The 19,070-nt window shown below is 35.9% G+C and overlaps 2 protein-coding genes across 79 annotated transcripts in view; one reads left to right on the forward strand and one right to left on the reverse strand.

Annotated features, from left to right (window-relative positions):
* The window catches only part of dnajc24 (DnaJ (Hsp40) homolog, subfamily C, member 24), a 276,223-nt gene that overhangs the window by 165,816 nt on the left and 91,337 nt on the right, over window positions 1-19,070 (forward strand). The window lies entirely within an intron of this gene.
* The window catches only part of pax6a (paired box 6a), an 82,267-nt gene that overhangs the window by 6,546 nt on the left and 56,651 nt on the right, over window positions 1-19,070 (reverse strand). For 9 of the 50 annotated variants that reach the window (XM_073941703.1, XM_073941702.1, XM_073941701.1 and 6 more), the window contains 7 exons: window positions 9,578-9,727; window positions 7,221-7,292; window positions 6,938-6,991; window positions 3,999-4,129; window positions 3,647-3,688; window positions 3,341-3,556; window positions 2,895-3,060 (listed from right to left, as the gene is read on the reverse strand). In XM_073941703.1, coding sequence (XP_073797804.1) covers window positions 2,895-3,060; window positions 3,341-3,556; window positions 3,647-3,688; window positions 3,999-4,129; window positions 6,938-6,950 — 568 coding nt within the window. In that variant the 5' untranslated portion in view covers window positions 6,951-6,991; window positions 7,221-7,292; window positions 9,578-9,727. 50 annotated transcript variants of the gene reach the window in all.

A 19,070-nucleotide genomic window follows, 5' to 3' on the forward strand; every position in this document is an offset into this window, starting at 1 on the left:
ATATATATATATATATATATATATATATATATATATATATATATATATATATATATATATATATATATATATATATATACGTTTTCTAATAAATTATTTATTTTATCTTTGCCATGATGACAGTAAATAATATTTGACTATATATATATATATATATATATATATATATATATATATATATATATATATATATATATATGTTTATGATACAGCTTTTATGCTTTTTAGTAGGTTATGATGCATCAAAATCAACTTTTTTCTCTGAGCAAAATTTATAATTATTTTTTCATTTTGCTATAATTTACAGAAGACACCTACTAATAAACATGAATCATTTGATGACATCTTAAAGCAAAGTTTTCATTTTAAATCTATATGATTTGCCACAATCCATTAAACCACTGGGTTTTACCCATTTGTAAGTAAAAATATAGTAATTTAAAATATTAAAAGTTTGTATAACTTGTGTTATATCTTAATATAAACATTAGTCAGAATACAGTTTACTGTTTCCTTATTAAATGATTTTATCTTTCAGTTTTGTCAATATTTAAACTTTGTTGTTCAAAATGCTGTTTGAAACAATAAAATAGACATTTCACTTGTGTTTAAAATTATTTACATATGTAAAATTACATTCATAAATTTAATTACATGCAAACACTAAAACAGAACTTGTCTTTGATCCATTTATAATGAGCACTTTTACTTCTTTGTTTTCCACAGGTTCAGTTGATCAATAATCAGTAATATTATCTATCTATCTATCTATCTATCTATCTATCTATCTATCTATCTATCTATCTATCTAGGGGGAAATACGTGCAGTTTGTTTTATTTGACCAAGAGTGAAGTTAAATGCATTGTGTGGTTAAATATTTATTTATATAAAAACTGAATTCACCTAATATATTTTGAAAGTTAATCTTTTGCTTACAGTAAATGGGCCTATTTTTGTAAACATTTTATAGTGTGATCTATATCTTATATATAACATTTAATATAATATAGTTTACTTAAAGAATAAATTATAACCTCATGACAATACAAAGCTATATGTAGCTCTGGCAATAACAATATGCTGTGCAATTTATTAAATTTATTTTGACTTTATGTAAATATATATTTCTAGTAACAGCATTGTAAGGAATATTATTCTATTTAAAGTTTACAAGTATTCCCTTACCTCTCATAGATATTTATTCATAAAAGACAGCGTTTCTATGTTCTAGGAAAGTTTTAAAAGCTCTTTGTGTTTAGTATCCACACTTTTCAAGAGCTAATCCGAATGTGTGGCCTGTTCTCAAAAGCCTTGACCAACTGTCGCCAAATTTCGGATTTGTTTTCTCTAAGAAAGGCGGTGGGAAATAAAATCATTCCTTATTGGGGCGTTGTCGTAACCGGTGAGGCGGAAGGCGAGCAAAAAGGTGGCAAAACAACCGCGGCATCTTTCAGCTGTGGAGGCCTTGATCAAAACATGCGAGGACCCTCGGAAAAGGGAAAGTGTCCAAATCCTTTAGACGGCTTTAGCACCCTGAGCCTATGGCGGAGGGAGGGGCCCCTGTGAGCCTTCTGAATGCGATAGAGTTGTCTCTTTTAGCGTCCTGTCAGCCCAGATGAATCCGCTGTTTTATTCAGTGTTGCGTGACATTCATCAGATTGCGACCATATTTGTTTGCCTCAGAATCTTCACCCAAACTAACAGCCTATGGACTTCGACGTGATAGCGATATATGAAATTATAGTACATATGGATTTAGCGGCTTAAAAGGCATTGAATTAGTTGACTGAATAAAACCCGCTTTAGGCTTGTTATATTTTAATCGCACATGTTCAGGTTTGTCATAATGAATTATGATATGCTTAAGAATTGTGCAAATCAATCTAAAACATAAGAATAACCAGTTTATTAAAGTAAAAAATCTAAATCGTCTCTAAAACAGCACAGATGCCGACGGAAAAACTAGCAAGTTATGCCCTAAATCAAAGGCGTTTCCTATACTGTATTTTATTAGCAAATATGCTAATTTTCTCAGTACAATTATAAAATATTTTATAACGTATTATATTAGCTATTATATAGCTTGCGTATATGTGTCAGTAAACCTGCACGATTTTGCATAAAAAGCAATCTCCAAGATGGGGTTTCAATCATGACTTTGACAGGGCGATATTATTCAGACATTAATTCTCTGTTTGTGTCGTTTTATACGTCTGTCTGTCGTCGAGTAGCACCTTTAACACTGACAAGTCTAATTGGCAAACGTTGCCATATCATGTCCAGGGTGTCTCCGGTGGAACATTTCCACAGCTGTCTCCTCAAACTAAACGCGTATTTATGTCGCCTTAATGGGAAACAAAACGTTCTCTAATGAGCTATTACATAGCGACATAACTGTTCCCATAACACATTTTTCTGTGTGACAAACATATTTTGTATATGCACATGCTGTTCTTTGTTTATTTAGATATCGCTTTCTTTAAGAACTGCTTAGGCGGATTACAGCGTTAAGTTCTTTCATTAAGCTACATTATTAGCCAACTTTTATACCATTCAATTAATTTAATATTTCGGCCGTAATTTAGTTATAATTTTGTTTAGCAAATTAAACCCTTTGCTAAATGCATATAATTTACCTCAGAGCATTTAAATTGTATATGACATATAATACTTAAGACTGGATTTATTATTTAATGCTGTACAAATTATAATAATAATGATGACGATGATGATGACAATGATGATGATAATAGCAATGACATTTTAGTATTGTTTATATTCGTATTATCGTAATTGTTTGAAAATTCTAATAATAATTTTCAGTAAATTAGTCCATACAATCAAAGTCCCAAGCTGGCACCGTTTTTCTCTATGGAAAGTAAAACAGCCATACCTTGATTGGGCTGTCCTGGCACCGAGGTTCCGGGGTACCAGCCCGGCCGGGTCCCCCACGTGCCGGTCTGACCGTTCAGCATCCTCAGCTTTTCATACATGCCATCTGCGCCCATCTGTTGCTTTTCGCTAGCCAGGTTGCGCAGTACTCTGTTTATCGATGACACCTGAAAGACGAACCCAAAGATGCGGCACATTAATTAAAGAGCGCGTCCGCGATGTGGCATCTTGGCTTTTGGAACGATTGGCCCCATTTCTGCACAGGCCTACATGCCAGAGCATTACATCGCATTGCATTGTCCTCTGGCAAAGAGGAGGTTACAGCAGTGGCCGATGTTGGAGAATGTTCACGTTCAAGGTCATTAATGCTTGCGTCAAGAAATGCATAAAATATCTCTACATTAATGTTGTTAATGAATTCATGGCAACTTCACTGAATCAACTTACACTGGGTATATTATCGTTTGTGCAGACCCCCTCTGATAGCAGCCTGTCTCGGATTTCCCACGCGAAGATTGACGGACACTCCCTCTTGTACTGGGCAATTTTGCCGACCACCTCGGGAGTCGCTACTCGTGGTTTACTTCCTCCGATCGCCCTGGGTCTGATGGAGCCTGTTTCATAGTATCTACCCAAGATTTTACTCACGCAGCCGTTGGACACCTAGATGGAAAACAAAAGAAACAATTCACATACATTATTTAAAACTAGTGTGAAATGTTAAGTGTATGCTGCAAGCAATGATAAGCTTACGTTTTCATTGTCCAGCACTTGGACTTTTGCATCAGCATGGGTCTATAACATAAGAAATACCTTTAACACAAAAAATAGTCTTCAGTGGTAGGAGAAATTATGCACTTTTGAAAATGCATTTTGGCCGCCAAATTTTAAAAATTGCCAACTGGGGAAAAAATCGATCCGTTCCACAAGACCACTGTGCATTCCAAAATGAAATTTGAAATGATTCCACGTTGCTCGTTGGCATTACTAATGCAATTTTAAATAGCCTACTATACTGCAGAAAAAAATATGTAAGTATGAAACAGTTTAAATGAATAACAAATCTTTTGATTTTGGGTGAACGGAGCACAGGTATTCTCCTCACCTGCAGAATTCTTGATATGTCACACGGCCGCGCGCCACTGTGTGCGAGTTCAACTATTTTCTGTCTCGTGGAGTCGGGTAGCGGTCTGCCGTTGACGAACACACCGCCGAGCTGGTTCACTCCACTGTGACCTAAAAAAAGAAATATGTTGTAATTCGCCCCGCATTTAGCAGCCTAAACTCAAAATACAGACTCAAGCCACAGCTGTTTAATAGAAGCTTTCAGGTCAAGCATTACAAGAGCATTGTCAACAAATCTCAACATTCATCAAAAGAGCAGAGTAAATCGCTTTAAAATCAGCATAGCCGGTAATTATTCCTGTCATATGTTTTCGACTGTTCTCCAGATGTGTTGGTAATATCATAATCTCCTAATACACAATAGTAATATAATTACACATGCATAACATTGATTAAGCGTCAGCGCTCTCGTATGATCTGGAGCAAAACATCTCCAACCCACTGAGCCGAGATTTGCGCATCTTTGCAAAGCCTTAAACGGATCAGATGGCGTAATGCTATTTGCGGCATTACATTAAAACTTCTTAAACGCTGCCACGATTTAAACCATAGCCTCACACTTTAAGTAAAACAACTCTAAAAAAATCTACCGATGCACAGAATTTAGCAAATTGGCTTATGTTACCATGTCAGTGGAAAAGTTGCCAAAAATCAGACCAAAGACACCAAACCTGAAGCCAAAACGAATAAGCAGCCTTCCCGGTTTGCTTTACTTCTCAGCTCCCTTCTCTCCGAAGCCTCGCGTTAAATTGAGTCCAAGAGCACAAGCTCCTTTGCAATAAATAAGCTCCAAATATAGAAGAGGGGGAAAATATGATGAGCCTGCCTGACATTTGTCTTTAAAATAAAGCTAGCTGCACGTCAAGTTTGAGCTTAATTTCTGGAAATAGGCGGAAGTCGCCCTGGATCATGCATGGAAGGCTAATTGAAAAGATCAGTTGGAGCACTTGTGGCAGGCATGTCACTTTATGACATCGCTCTGCTTTTGAAAATCGCATCGTCACGACAAATAGTAGCATGATAAAACGACCCTTTCTGTCTGCATTTGGATATCACTCAGACTAAATTGGACTCTACTCATTTTCCCTTTAAGGGAAGCTTAATTTTAAGGTAGCCAGGGGCTGTGCGCGCGCACGTTCACGGGTGCGCGCCTTGCCCTTAATATATTGAAAGTGACATTTCTTTTTTTCCCAAGTGACAAACCTCCAATGCCTATATTTACGCACTGGGAGCCAGTCTGCGTGATGCTGTTTTGTAGTGTAGGTTTATGCATAATAAATATGCAAAGCAAAATATAAAATCTGAATTATGCACGAATGTTTTATTATTGTGCACAATGACGATAACTGCATGCTTTCTACCTCAAAATTAATTTTTTTAGTACACTTGACATGCAAGGTAAGAGGAAATCACCCTATTTTCTATTCCTTAATAGATGGATTGAAAATTTATTGACTTTGAAATTACATCCCGTATGGCTTTAAAAATGCACACATCACTTGATCTTGAGCTCCCCAACACGCAGATTAGGATATAAAATCAAATTTTCGCTTGAAAGGTTAAGTCTTAATCGTTATATAATTCCCCACAGAGAATGGTGTCGGTCTCGCCCAGTGGCAATCATTGCGCGCGGTACTCTGTTTCTAATCAATTAATAAGAAGACATATGGTGTCGATTTGGACGCCCCACTTTATATACACCCAAGAGTTATTAGCACAAAGCTTGGATTGTCGCCTGTGACCTTTTAACAAACCAAAGGCCTAACCCGAATGATATCTTTTTAGTGATACACGCGAGACATTGCCGTACAATAACACTGATTAGCCTCAAGGTTTTTTCTCCGCGTAAAATATTACGATTTTATACATTTTGTATAGTGTTGTTTACATATTTATTTACAGCTCACGAAGTTGCATATGCTCTACTTTAACTGACCTGTATAATTGCTTAGTTAGCATGAAAATATTTTACATGTACACCTGCAATATATATTTACATATACATTTCCTCCCCTGAAAATTAGTAACTAAAACACACCAGTCGTCAGTATGAGGACAGAGAAAATAACTGGCACTTACAACAGTAAAAGCAAAAGAAATGAGAGGATGACATTCAACACACCTTCGTTACAGATGTCATACACCTCTTGTCCAGCATTAAGAGAGAAAATATGTCTCATTTATTGTAATCATAACTTACTCAGTAGTTTCCACAAATCACTAAGTATATGTTTTGCTAGTTGGCCTTCACACATCTCAAAGACACAGACACATCAGCGCATGTGATTTATTCATGCTCTACAACATTCAATGTTGCATCAAAGCTCAGTCTATTATTTCTCTCTTGCGGTGTTTCATAAACATGATAGACGTTCCATCAGAATCATGCAATGTCAATTTCGTCTCTGCTAATGGACTAGGTGGATTGGCCGCCGATGCTAACATTAATTCAGCAATTATTTAAAAGCAAGTCAAGCAGAAACATCCTCTCTCTCTCACTCTCTCTCTAACACACACAGACGCACACAATTATGCAAAGAGCATATGGGTTAGACATTCTAACTAGGTTGTGTAGCTATGCAGACTTTTTTTATTTAATTTCTCACTAGGAATGTAATTTTGCTCTCTCAAATGTAGCCTTACGAATTTAAATAATGACTTACGATGTTCCATAAAACTGTAAATAGGTAAAGTTAGGCTTAAGCAATGAGTTTAGCTTTCTATGCTACATTGAGGGAGCTGTATGAATGACAGGCAAAAAATAAATTGACAGCATGCACACGCCCAACAGCCCTGACGTACGTCTTTACCAATATACCAAAACAAATGCCTTTATGGCTAGATTGCTATCTCATTCTTTTTTCACCCTAGTCCTTCTTGATTGAAAATCGCATGTAAGAAAAAAAAAAGTCCACTTACTGTTTTGCATCATGGACGCGACACCAGACTCCCACGTGGCCCGGTTATAGTATTCTATTAGTCATAAAGAAACAACAGTAATGGTCAGTTTCACAAATTCTCAATCTAATGTATTGCAGTGCAATGTGTGCAGAAAAAATACGGGCAATAGTGTGTGCTGAAGCTTCAGGTTTTTTTTTTTTTTTTTTTTTTTTGCATTCATGCTGCAAAAAAAGTGACAAATAAAAATAAAATAATACTGTCTCCACAAATACACTTATGTCCAGGGTTTAAAAAAACTTGCCTGGAAACAGAGTTGACTGTCCGCTTAAAACAATTTATAGACTGTCATCTGCTTCACTCTATTAAAATATCCCTAGGACAAAGCAAAACAATTTATTAGTACAGCTATACGTTATTATTTAATTACAATTAAAACTAATATTGGTTTTTTTATGTTTATTAATTTAAAAGATAATAAATGTATTGCTTGGTTCGATAAATTTGTACTTTTCAGCGTTTCCTAATGGTATTTTAAGTTTATTCGTTAGTGCCAATAATAAAAAATAATAACAATTATAATAATTGTTACAATAATTATAATACATGTATAATCGTTGTTGTTGTTATTATTAACATTATTGTGTATTGTTATTATTATTATTATCATTTATTTATTTTTTTACTTTTTTACATGTTTAGCTGTTCTCCTTAACCTTCACGATTAGACAACTTCAAATGTTGTGGGCAAGGCCTACTTTTTTTTTCTTTTCTTTTTTTCACTCCTTCAGATACTCTGTTCTGGTGACACACGCTGTCTACCTCGCCTGGCTGCGCTGGAAAAGTAAAGCCAGGAGGGGGTGAGGGGTCCCCGACAAAGCCCCGCTGAATTTTAACAATAGCTTTCTTTCTCCCTCTACACCAAAACCCAGAGAGTAAAACCCGGGCTCCCTAACTAGCTACACCGCTTCCAACTAAACGTACCAACAACTCTCAGAAAATACAAAGAGCTGAAGGGAGCGAGACCCCCTCCTCCTTCTCCTCCTCCTACACCCGGTTCAGCATAACCCCCCTTTACCCGCAACAGCCAGTGCAGCTCACTATGACCCGGTGCCCGTTACCTCAATGCCTTTTTGTTTGTCTCGTAGCGCGAAATAGAAAAGTAATTTCTTGTTATAAGTATCTGGAGGTAATTGTGTTACTGGTATGTGTCGTTAAGGGCTGTAAAAAATATACAACAGCACAGTGGGGCGCTCAATTGGTAAAAGACAATTGCAATAAAGAACCCATTCAATACATTTACCGAAAAGGAGGCCACTGAAGAAATACTCCCTGCTTTGATTTTTTCTTCTTTTTCTTTTTAAGTAGATGGATTGTGTGCGCGGTTTACAGTGCACAGCAACAAATAAATACATACACCAGTCGCCAGCCAGCGATGCACGTGTTTCATTAAATAACATATTTTGCTATTCTTTATTATTTTTACATATTAGCAATTGTACAAAATACAGCAATTCAAACATTTGTGAACGCATATAATGATTATTAAATATTTTGTTCAACGCTAAACTTTTTAATACATTAAACAGTTTAGTATTTTCTACCCATATGGACTGTTTAAAATCGTCTGACTGCACTTAACTTTCCAGTTAAGGCATGTTTTAATAGTGCTATATGTAATTGGCAGGGCCTAATCTGCATTTTTGTTCGTTTTAATGTGCAACATGGAGACTCTTAATTAAACCCTAATCAGTCCTTTGAAATTCTGCAGTAAGTACATTCGTGTGAAAGTTTTAAAAGTTAATGTTCAATTTTATTTTAAAATGCTGAATATTATCACACTAGATATATAAAATTAAAAATTTGGCTGGATATAAAATAGTCTAGGCTACTGCAACTGTTTAAAATCACCACAGAGAGAATGAGATACATTTAATTTTAATTTTATTGCATACATTTTAGATTATTTTTTCCAGTTTAATAAAGGTTTATAAATAAACGTACTTAATATCTGTAGGGATTAACTGTCAATACAACGTCGATGATTGTTGTAGTTTTGAAACCTAAATACACAACTAAATCTTTAAACATGTTGTATTGAATTTTAGACAACATTTTTTTGTTGTTGTCATAATTCGTGTTATTAAATAGTTAATCGGGAACAAAGATGGTAGCATACCATTGACTGAAATACCCAGCAAAACACCAAGTTCACGGCGCGATTTGGTGGTGGCGCCCGGCTGAATGTGATGGTGTGATTCAACCTGACACTCCACCTCATCGGGTCATTGCGTTCCTATTTTCAGGACTGATCGCGGTCTTGGCCTACTGTGACTTTTTGCTTTCCTCTGTCATAAATAAGAACTTTGCTTGGCACAAAAACTAGACATAGCTGAAGCATAAAAAGGCAAAGAGGCTCCGTGAAAAATCGATGATCTCGTTGACACCACGAGGTTGTGCAGCTTTAAGTTTTGTTTTATTAGCTACGTTCTTTTCATTAAAAGTTCATTTTTCAAGAACCAACATAATTTAAGTTTCTTTACCTCATAGTTATAATTTCCAAATAACTACTTTTTAATTTTGCTGGCCTCTATTTACCAACACTAGATTCAACTAGACTTCGGGGCATATTGCTAAAAAGAGAAGAATGTCTTAACTTACCTTTTTGAGGCATAGTTCCAACAGCCTTTGTATCCTCGCTGAAGTTCTTCGTTTACAATAACGAGAAGACTCTGGAGTACTAGAAAATCGTCCTCAAACAGTTTGTCTTTTATAGTTTCCAACTGATCTCGGGTGGAAAATTTAAATTCCCTGCGAAGGAAACAGAGATTGACAATAAAATGGGATGTCAAGACTGTGCGAGACTGAAAAATGTGCGCTCGTGGGAGTGAGTGAGAGAGAGAGCGAAAGAGAGGGAGAGGGAGCGCGCATGAAAGAGAGAGAGAGAGAGAGGGCGCGCACCTATGCTGATTGGTGATAGCACTCGTGTATTAATGTATGTGTTCCTGGTCTGTGCCTCGCCTCCTCTCCTCTTCAGTGGCCCATTAGCTGAGCCTGACCTCTGTCATCATCTCCCAGCAAAACACTTCCTCCTGCCCCGGTGACAGAGCGGGAAACAGGGCCAAGCAAAAAGCTATTTTTTTAACCCTACTTAATCATTCCTCATAAGCATATAATTCTCTCACCATTTTTTCCATTGCAATATCTTTAGGCATTTGGACTATTGAACTTTGTGTGACTGGAAACTTTGAAGGGTATCAAAAGGTACCATGAAAAAATGCTTTTTTACACGTCTATTTTCCCTATTTACCATAGTAACTCCACGGCACTAAAGCGTTTTTGTAATTACATAATAAAGTAAACGAGTTTAAATAATAATAGCTTGTATTTAACCTGGCCCAACGACTCTTTATGCATATGCTTCTCTTCATATTTTTTATTCCTGACTTAGGAAAAAAGTTCCAAAAAGAGTACAATAGCAATTTTTTTTGACAAAAAGTAAATTATTCTAAATCTTTCAAGATGTTCACACAGTGCCACAATATAAAACACTTTTTGGTTTCCCAAAAAATCTGTTTGCAAACCATTAAACTATTTTTTATCTCAGTGCGAAGAAAATTTTAATAATCGAAAGAAGCTTTCGTGGAATGGGATGGCTCCAAGAATGTGAAAGTTTCTTCACCCTCAACAACAATTAAGGATCTTTATTTTTAAGAGTCTTTTAAGTGTTTCCAGACACATATTAAAGTGTATATATTTTAAATAATTGTAATCCGATCACAAAACTAGTTTTAACCTTAGCATAATCATTCCTCATAATCATGGTTCTCTCACAAATTTTCAATTGAAATACATTTCAGTTTTTTGAGCTATAAAATTCTATTGTAGTTGACAAGACACTTGAGGAAAGGTTAAAAAATGCCATTAATGTTTGTTGTATAAATAAACTTCCACGTTTTTTTTTTTTTTTGTTTTTTTTTTTTGTTTTAAAAGTACCAGTCAAAATAGCAAGCGAGTTTAACCATTTAGGCCAACTCAATTGTTGATTTTTATTATTGTTTGTAATTAACTCTTGTGTCAATTTATGCTACTCTTGTCCTTTGAAACAAGCGCAAACTTTCTCCACGTGTCATTGTTGATTCGGTGTCTGAGAATGTCATCAGCCTTTACGGCGCACGCTCAATGATCAGTTGGGAGACCCCATACTATTTACATTAATAGCGTGATTTGTTGTCGTTTTTCAGCGGGAGAAAAAGAAACTCCGTGTCGTGGGTTGCCAAGGGGGAAATGAAAATATCATTACGTCCATGGCCGGACACTTAAACTACATTTGTTGATTGCTTGGACATTAGCACACACCTCGGTAAACTCCAAAGCAACCCCTCCGCGCCTGTGTTTGAGGTTACATGCGCTGCACTCTCAGCTCGCCACTCGCAGCTTGGGGTGTTCCACCCGTTCACTGGAGTGGAATAGATTCCGGGTTGGGATACAAGAAATGTAGAGGGGAGGGGGTCACGTATAGCATGGTGGGACAGCTTTAAAGAGAGACAAAATGTGTTGGGACGCACGGAGCATAAAATTAAGCTGTGGTTGCATACACTTGACTTCGTTTTGACATGTGAAAAGTGCTAAAAGTCGGAGCTCATCAATAAACTATCGCTAAAGTGAATGCAAGCTCTGACAACCATTGCATTCCCCACTATAGCACAATGAGGAAACAAACGACACTGCCAAAGAGTCTGCATCGCAATGAAAGGCCGCCTGAATGGGAGTCGGATAATGAGCTGGCGCGACCGTCATGCACTGTCATTTCGGGTCCCGCGGTGCGACCCCGCCACGCCGTTTGATATTTCGAATAATTTTCCCCTCCCCTCCCGTTTCAAAGTTAGTTCCTCTGTTGGTAAACACGTTGTGCGACTGTACTGAGATTTTTTTCTGTTTATATATTTTTTTGGACTGTACTGTGAAACTCCCATTTAAGCTCACAAATCACTGCCCTTAAAATATGAGCAGTGTAAAAGTTTTACTTTTTGTAGCGTATGTGTTCATGACAAAAAGCCTTATCCTCCCAATATTGGGTTTTTTTTGGACATTCAAAATTGGACATTTTATTAGCCCGTGGATTGCCCAAAATAACACGTTTGCTTTTTCTTACACTTTAAGTGCTACCTGTAATTTGAGAAAATAAAACAAAGCAAAAAAAGCTTTTGATTCATTCAATCAAAAATATTTTCTTTACTTGTTTAAACTACATGTTTAATTGAGCTGAAATAACACAATTCTTGAGATTTCATTCGTACAACTTAATTTTTTATGTTCAATCTACAGAAATTTGTTAAAAGTGTTAAGTTAACTCAATCGATTTGTGTTGGGACAACATGGATAAATTGTGTGAAACCCTGCATTTTTTACAGTGTTGAAACGAGGTACAGGCTATAGGCTATTACTTAAATTCAGAAAAATAACTTTTATGAGACTTGTCCACATATTTAATCCACCTTTAAACAAGGTAGCATTTGTAAAAGGACGTCATATATTTGACTAGTTTTAGACTTTTCACACGGATGGACTCTTGTAGTCCTCCCATCAATTAGCACAGTTCGGATTAGCAGTCAGCGGTGTTTGGTCATGAAAAAGAACCTAATCTTGTCGCTATTTCCCTCGGGCAGAATAGACCATGCCTCGCCTCTCACTAAAAGTTTTAAACAGGGAGAAATAATAATAATAAGGGGCGGGGATAGGACTGAATGCAAATGACGTCAGTGAGAGCGAGTGAGATAGACTGGCTCTTATTAAGGCAATGTGGGAAAGGTTTATCGTTATGGCCAGTGCAAGACCCACATCCAGTCACCATGTTCTGGGGGATGGGGCTTTTTTGATGCGGTTGCCCACAGCGACATAGACCACCGCACTGGCAAAAGGGCCCTTCTGTTTAACGCCATGTTCCAACAGAAGCAAGTTACACCTTATTCTATTTCATTAAGCTATAATAGACAGAAGATGTGGCTGGCTAATAATTTTCATAATTATTTCTGTTCTTTCTTTCACAGATTAGAGGAGAGATGCGGAGATTTGTTTTGCAGCCTTAAGATTTGAATTGTTTTTAGTTATTGAATGTGATATAAAGGTAGTATTTAAATTATTTCGATAACCTGACGTGTCTCAGTTGTGACAGAGTTTATGGGCCGTGTAATCTGCATTCAGGGCAAAGTTTATGCATAGGAGGTTAAGTGGGAACTTTATTTTTGAAGTTTCTTGCTGTATTTTACTAGGCTATGAAAATGCAGTTGCATGGAAGCACGTGATTATATTTCTAATAATCTAATAGTCTCTAAATGCAATAACTGCTTTATGAAAAGAACTGCATTACATTGGGTGTGTGTGTGTGTGTGTGTGTGTGTGTGTGTGTGTGTGTGTGTGTGTGTGTGTGTGTGTGTGTGTGTAACTTTATGGCAAACACGACACTAGAAGAAAAAAAATGTTTACTTTAGTAGCAGTACATGTTATATGCTAGACGTTATAACTAAATTATATACGTTTATTTTATAAATGCAATATTGTAATATTATTATTATTATTAATTATTTTTAAAAAGTATAAAACGGTATTGTATTTTGAAACAAATACACCATGTTATGCAACTTAATCGCAAAGTTATACGTCCAATATGTAAGTTGCTTTGTTTAATATGCTACAATTAAATAAAGACTTGCTGATCCGGAGCGATTCATGATAATAAAAATGCTTTTTTAAAACAGCACAGAAGTTAGCAACTCAGCAAACTGTTTTAATTATTAAACTGTTTACTCTCATATGGCATAACATTTCTCATCATTCCCGGTGACGGTCTTCAGTTTTATAAATGTCTTTCAATACTTAATAAATCAATAATACGATATTATGCTGTACATAAAGCAATTTAGCATACTGGCGAGTATTGTGCACTGGGCAGAGAATAAATTAATTTCACGGCATAGTTTCATTGGAAAGTATATGCCAGTCAAATTTACAGTATTCTCGTGATTAACTCAATTTGTCAGCGCGATAATGTGATGTCGTAACATGGGGCAAATGTGTAAAGTAGAATTTAGAACTAAACTAACTTACCTCAATAAACCCGTTCCGATAGCAAAACATTCGTAATGGATTTCGTTATGAGACGCACGGTTCCAAGTTTCAAGTGAAGAGTAATGAGTGTCTATGGAGCCCCTCCGGATCCGAATCACAAAACTAGTCCCAAAGTAAATAATATCCAGTCCAACAAGGGAACCTCGAAAAGAGAACCTCGGAAAAGGTTGTGAGAGATTGCAAACCCCTTTGTGAAGTCGACGAAAATACTAGCCTGTTTAACAGATGAAATCAGGTCGAATATTGGACTCTCCCTCTTCTTTCTTACGAGACACGCAAACCTCGGACGTTAACCGTGTTGTCTTGAGTTCAAAATACCTCTTTCTTTAAACGTGGTTCGGAATATAAAAAAGACATCTCCTTCTCACCATCAACTTTCTCTTAATATTAACCTCAACCTGGCAGTGATTGGCTGGAGTGACAGACCACGTCACACTTGACGCCATTTATCATTCTCCAAACCGGGAAGTTGAAGGAACGGCTGTCTGCTGCGTGCGGATATGCAGAGCATAAACTATATCAAGTTTCTTTGAGGTTCCTCTTATTTCAAGCCACCATTTAATGAATGCACGAATTAGTTATTTTGTAGCGTAGCCTACACAAACACATGTAAGAACACTTTTTAGTTGACACACACAAGCAACAATATTTTGAAGAGGGTGTTCAAAAAACATAACAAATAAACAGTTTATTGCTGTTTATAAACTCACCAACAGAATATATTTATTTTTAGGCCTACACAAAGTGGCTGAAAACTCTAAAGTCACCGTATTTGCTATATAAGCTACTGCTTGAGCTCGTTTGTGTCAAAGGACAACATTTTGATTGCAATATGAATCCATAGTCAGAACATAAATGCTATAGGTATAATTTTGCTTATTTAAAAACTAAAATCTTTTACACTTTAAAAGGTTCGGGATGGATGGTTTCATGTCCATTTTCATTCCATACTTATTATTCCTATTTATAGTTGATAAGGGGTTTTATTACAATGTATTTTACACTGTTAAAACGTAAATAACTTTTTTTAAACTTTCTTTAAACCAATGGCTTCATTGTGAAAGCCTTTTTTTGGGTTTTCCTAGCAGCTTTATTTTTATGAGTGTATTTTGTGGCCTGTTGTTGCTTTAAAAGACGTTATTGCTAATAGTTGCCTAATTTAAGATTACATCTCAATTTACATTTCTGAAAGAAAGAACACAGACATAAGAATCAAATGCTGCACCGTTTAGACCCCGCGAAACCGGCGCAACCCAGCAGAGATCTTGAAATCTCCACTGGAAACCGCACGGCCTGTCCCCGCTTATCAGGCTGTCAATAAAACGAGATGGGGATGCTAAAGCCGGGCCAGGTGCTGTCTCTCCCTCTCTCTGCTGGCCTGCACTCCAGAGCGCGATCAGGCGTAAACTTAAATCTGTCCAGCCAGCTTTCCCTTACGCCGACCCTCTGCTTCCAAGCGTGTGTATGTGTGTTTGGGAGAGAGAGGGAAAAGCAAGGGAAGCCCTCCGGCACACATAATCATTGCTTACTTATCATGGGGATCCATCTTATCATTTTCACCGACTTTATATATTGGAACATTAGCGAGTGTTAAATGTTCAGTAACATAAATACTTTATAACATATACTTTTAAAATTTATTCCTATTTACTATTATTTTACAATATCTCGTTATCTCGTTATTTGATATTTAGATAGATACATTAGATAGATAGATAGATAGATAGATAGATAGATAGAGAGATAGATAGATAGATAGATAGATAGATAGATAGATAGATAGATAGATAGATAGATAGATAGATAGATAGATAGATAGATAGATAGATAGATAGATAATTTAGATAGATACATTAGATAGATAGATAGATAGATAGATAGATAGATAGATAGATAGATAGATAGATAGATAGATAGATAGATAGATAGATAGATAGATAGATAGATAGATAGATAATTTAGATAGATACATTAGATAGATAGATAGATAGATAGATAGATAGATAGATAGATAGATAGATAGATAGATAGATAGATAGATAGATAGATAGATAGATAGATAGATAGATAGATAGATAATAAAAAGTTCTGCAGATTTTGGATTTTTGAGCGTGTGTGTGTGTGTGTGTGTGAGTGTGTGAGTGTGTGTGTGTGTGTGTGTGAGAGAGAGAGAGAGAGAGAGAGAGAGAGAGAGAGAGAGAGATACCCTACATAAATAATATAACATTTTCAAAATATTTTGGACAGTTTGAGTGGCAAAGTAAATAACTTTATAAATGTTGTTTATTATGCTCTTGGGATAATCGATGTATTGCTTTTTCTGTTTCATTTTCTTGTAGTTGGATATTACAGGCAGTTAAATGCTTGTGTGTTTATGCTATTATATTAATTAGAAGTTAATCAAATCAATTTAGATTTTATATAAATACAAAATCATGACGGCCAGTTTAAATCATCATGAACACAGAATCACTCGTGTGGATAATTTATACACCTGACAAAATATTTGTGGCACTAGTCGTGATTTCATTGAAGGTGGATTTGTATTATTATTAATATTATTATTATTCTTTCTTTTCTTTTTTTTCACACGCTTGTGTGTTTATGGTTTTATTTGTTCAGGCGACTTTATCTGAAGTCCCTCGGGGTGATTGGATGCAGTTTGTTCTAAGTCGACAGCTTCGCCCTGTATGTTAGAAATTAATTTTTGCTCAACGAGACAAGCCTAAGTTCGATATTCAATGTATTAAAAGGCGCGTCGAGCAGAAAGACATTGATTATTCTCTAATCCCAAACTGTTTGCAGAAGACACTGTGTTTGTGTACAAAATACGTTTCGTATTTTTCATTAAGACTCACCGCAGAAATCAGACACTAAAATATTAGGACAAAGTCAAAAACTATGCAACAGAGATTAGATATTCACAGGGTCCAATAACACAATGCGAATAATGACATCTGCCTCCCAGTCGATACATGGTACAACAAAATTATATGAAAGGATCGAGCACATTTGTAATTTTCTTGTCAAGATAAAATGGACAAAAGTAAACACATCATGCCTACACATGACTGACATTAATGGAGTAATAATTGTGTGTGTGTGTGTGTGTGTGTGTGTGTGTGTGTGTGTGTGTGTGTGTGTGTGTGTGTGTGTGTGTGTGTGTACAAAAATTATTTATGGTAGCCTCGTTTTGACTGATTACAGTCGAGTTTTACTGTAGAGTATACATTTAATTATAGGTTCTTAAAAACGATTAGTAAGTCTGATGTGTTTGTTTATACTCTTTAAAAGTTGCAACTGAAGTTAATTTGCAGATTCATTGGCGGAGATTATTTCTTTGCTCCCTTTAATTATTTAGATGGGCCTGTCAAACTAAATAATGTAGATAGAAAGAGAACACTCATGAAAATGACTTTTTTTGGTGTCCATTTTACTCAGAACATAATCCATTAACTTCCAAGTTACTCGTTAAGATTATCAGATCACACGAATGAGAATGTCTCCACTTGTAGACAGTGATGTAAAACATCACAAAACATAATGACTTAAAGATGAGTGCAGACCATTCCATCTGAAAATTCCAGTCCATAAATGGACAAATCCAGGATTTTTTGCGATCAGTTAGGTCAGACATATGCCTCGTGCCTCTGGAAAAACTGCTTTCTCCTGAGATCATCATCCTCATCATGAGGGGAGCTGCCATAATCATGAATGGTTCCGCGCTGTTGGAATTAGATTCATTTATGACTGATTAATGTACACCTTTCAAAACGGTTAAATCTACAAAAAGATAATTGGTTAAATGAGTTTGGAGAGAATAAATGCAACATTTTTGACTTTCCAAAACATTGTTTGTGATAGTGTATCTTGATTAAAATGTCGTTCCATAATTACTATTGACTGACAGCTGTGCGTTGCATCTAATCAAAGTTTAGTGCAGCAACAATGAAAGCATATTAGCGGCCTCTGGACTTGAAAAGAACCCAAGTTCACAAACGATTGATTGCAGAGAAATATGCACAGTGTCAAGAAATGTTCCTGTTCCAGATATATTAGCCTACATCTTGAATAATGTTAAACTTCATTATTCTACATTTTGAGTCAGAGATGAAAGCTATTTGTAACGTTTTAATTCTAGCTGTGCAGCAGCCAGTTTAATTTATTAGGTAAGTTAGCATATATAAATGTGAGCATACGCTGTCCTATTAAAGTATATCAAGTGATCTTTCATTCAATAAATATATATATATATATATATATATATATATATATATATATATATATATATATATATATATATGACATCATTCCTTTAAATTAGGCCCATGCTAAGTGTATAGAAAGATATCAAGCGGTGAAAAAGGTTTCATTTTTGCTTGCACTGCCTTGCGACGTCCATTAACATTATAATTTCAAATGCCACATCAGTGGGTGTTTTATACATTGTTGGGGCATCTGAGTGTCCACTGAGACCAAAACCCTTGGCAATTTCTTATAATTAGCAACCCCCATTTTGTCGATATCTGAAAGGATTCAATTTCATCCCAATCTTAATCCATGCTAATTTGGCCTGCGCTCCTCCAGGTGTTCTTTACCAATGGATGCATTGGAATAAAGCAGCATGCTGGGCGGCTCAAGGAGTGATATTATGACTAATATGAAATGTTTTCCTGCTGCGAAATCATTTTTACCACAGTTCTCATTTTCTAGATAAGTTAAATGAACATTTCTCTATGATCTCCAACTTCCAAAATGAGATCACCTCGGGGAGATTATCAGTTTGATGTAGGCAAGTTAACGTAACAATTAAACGAAATATGTTATTTTTAATGAAATTTTGAGAAATATTATGATTATTTATGAATGACATTCAGGCTAAGCCTATGCACATTTGTATATTATTTGCAGGCTAAAGATTCATACGGGAAACAGATATATTTCAAAGCAACATTTAGGCACTTTTATCCATTTAGCCATTTCGCCTGTCGGGAAATCTCGTTAAACGTGTGGCGAGAGAAACGAA

Source organism: Danio rerio, chromosome 25, assembly GCF_049306965.1.
Source record: "Danio rerio strain Tuebingen ecotype United States chromosome 25, GRCz12tu, whole genome shotgun sequence".
Lineage (NCBI taxonomy): Eukaryota > Metazoa > Chordata > Actinopteri > Cypriniformes > Danionidae > Danio > Danio rerio.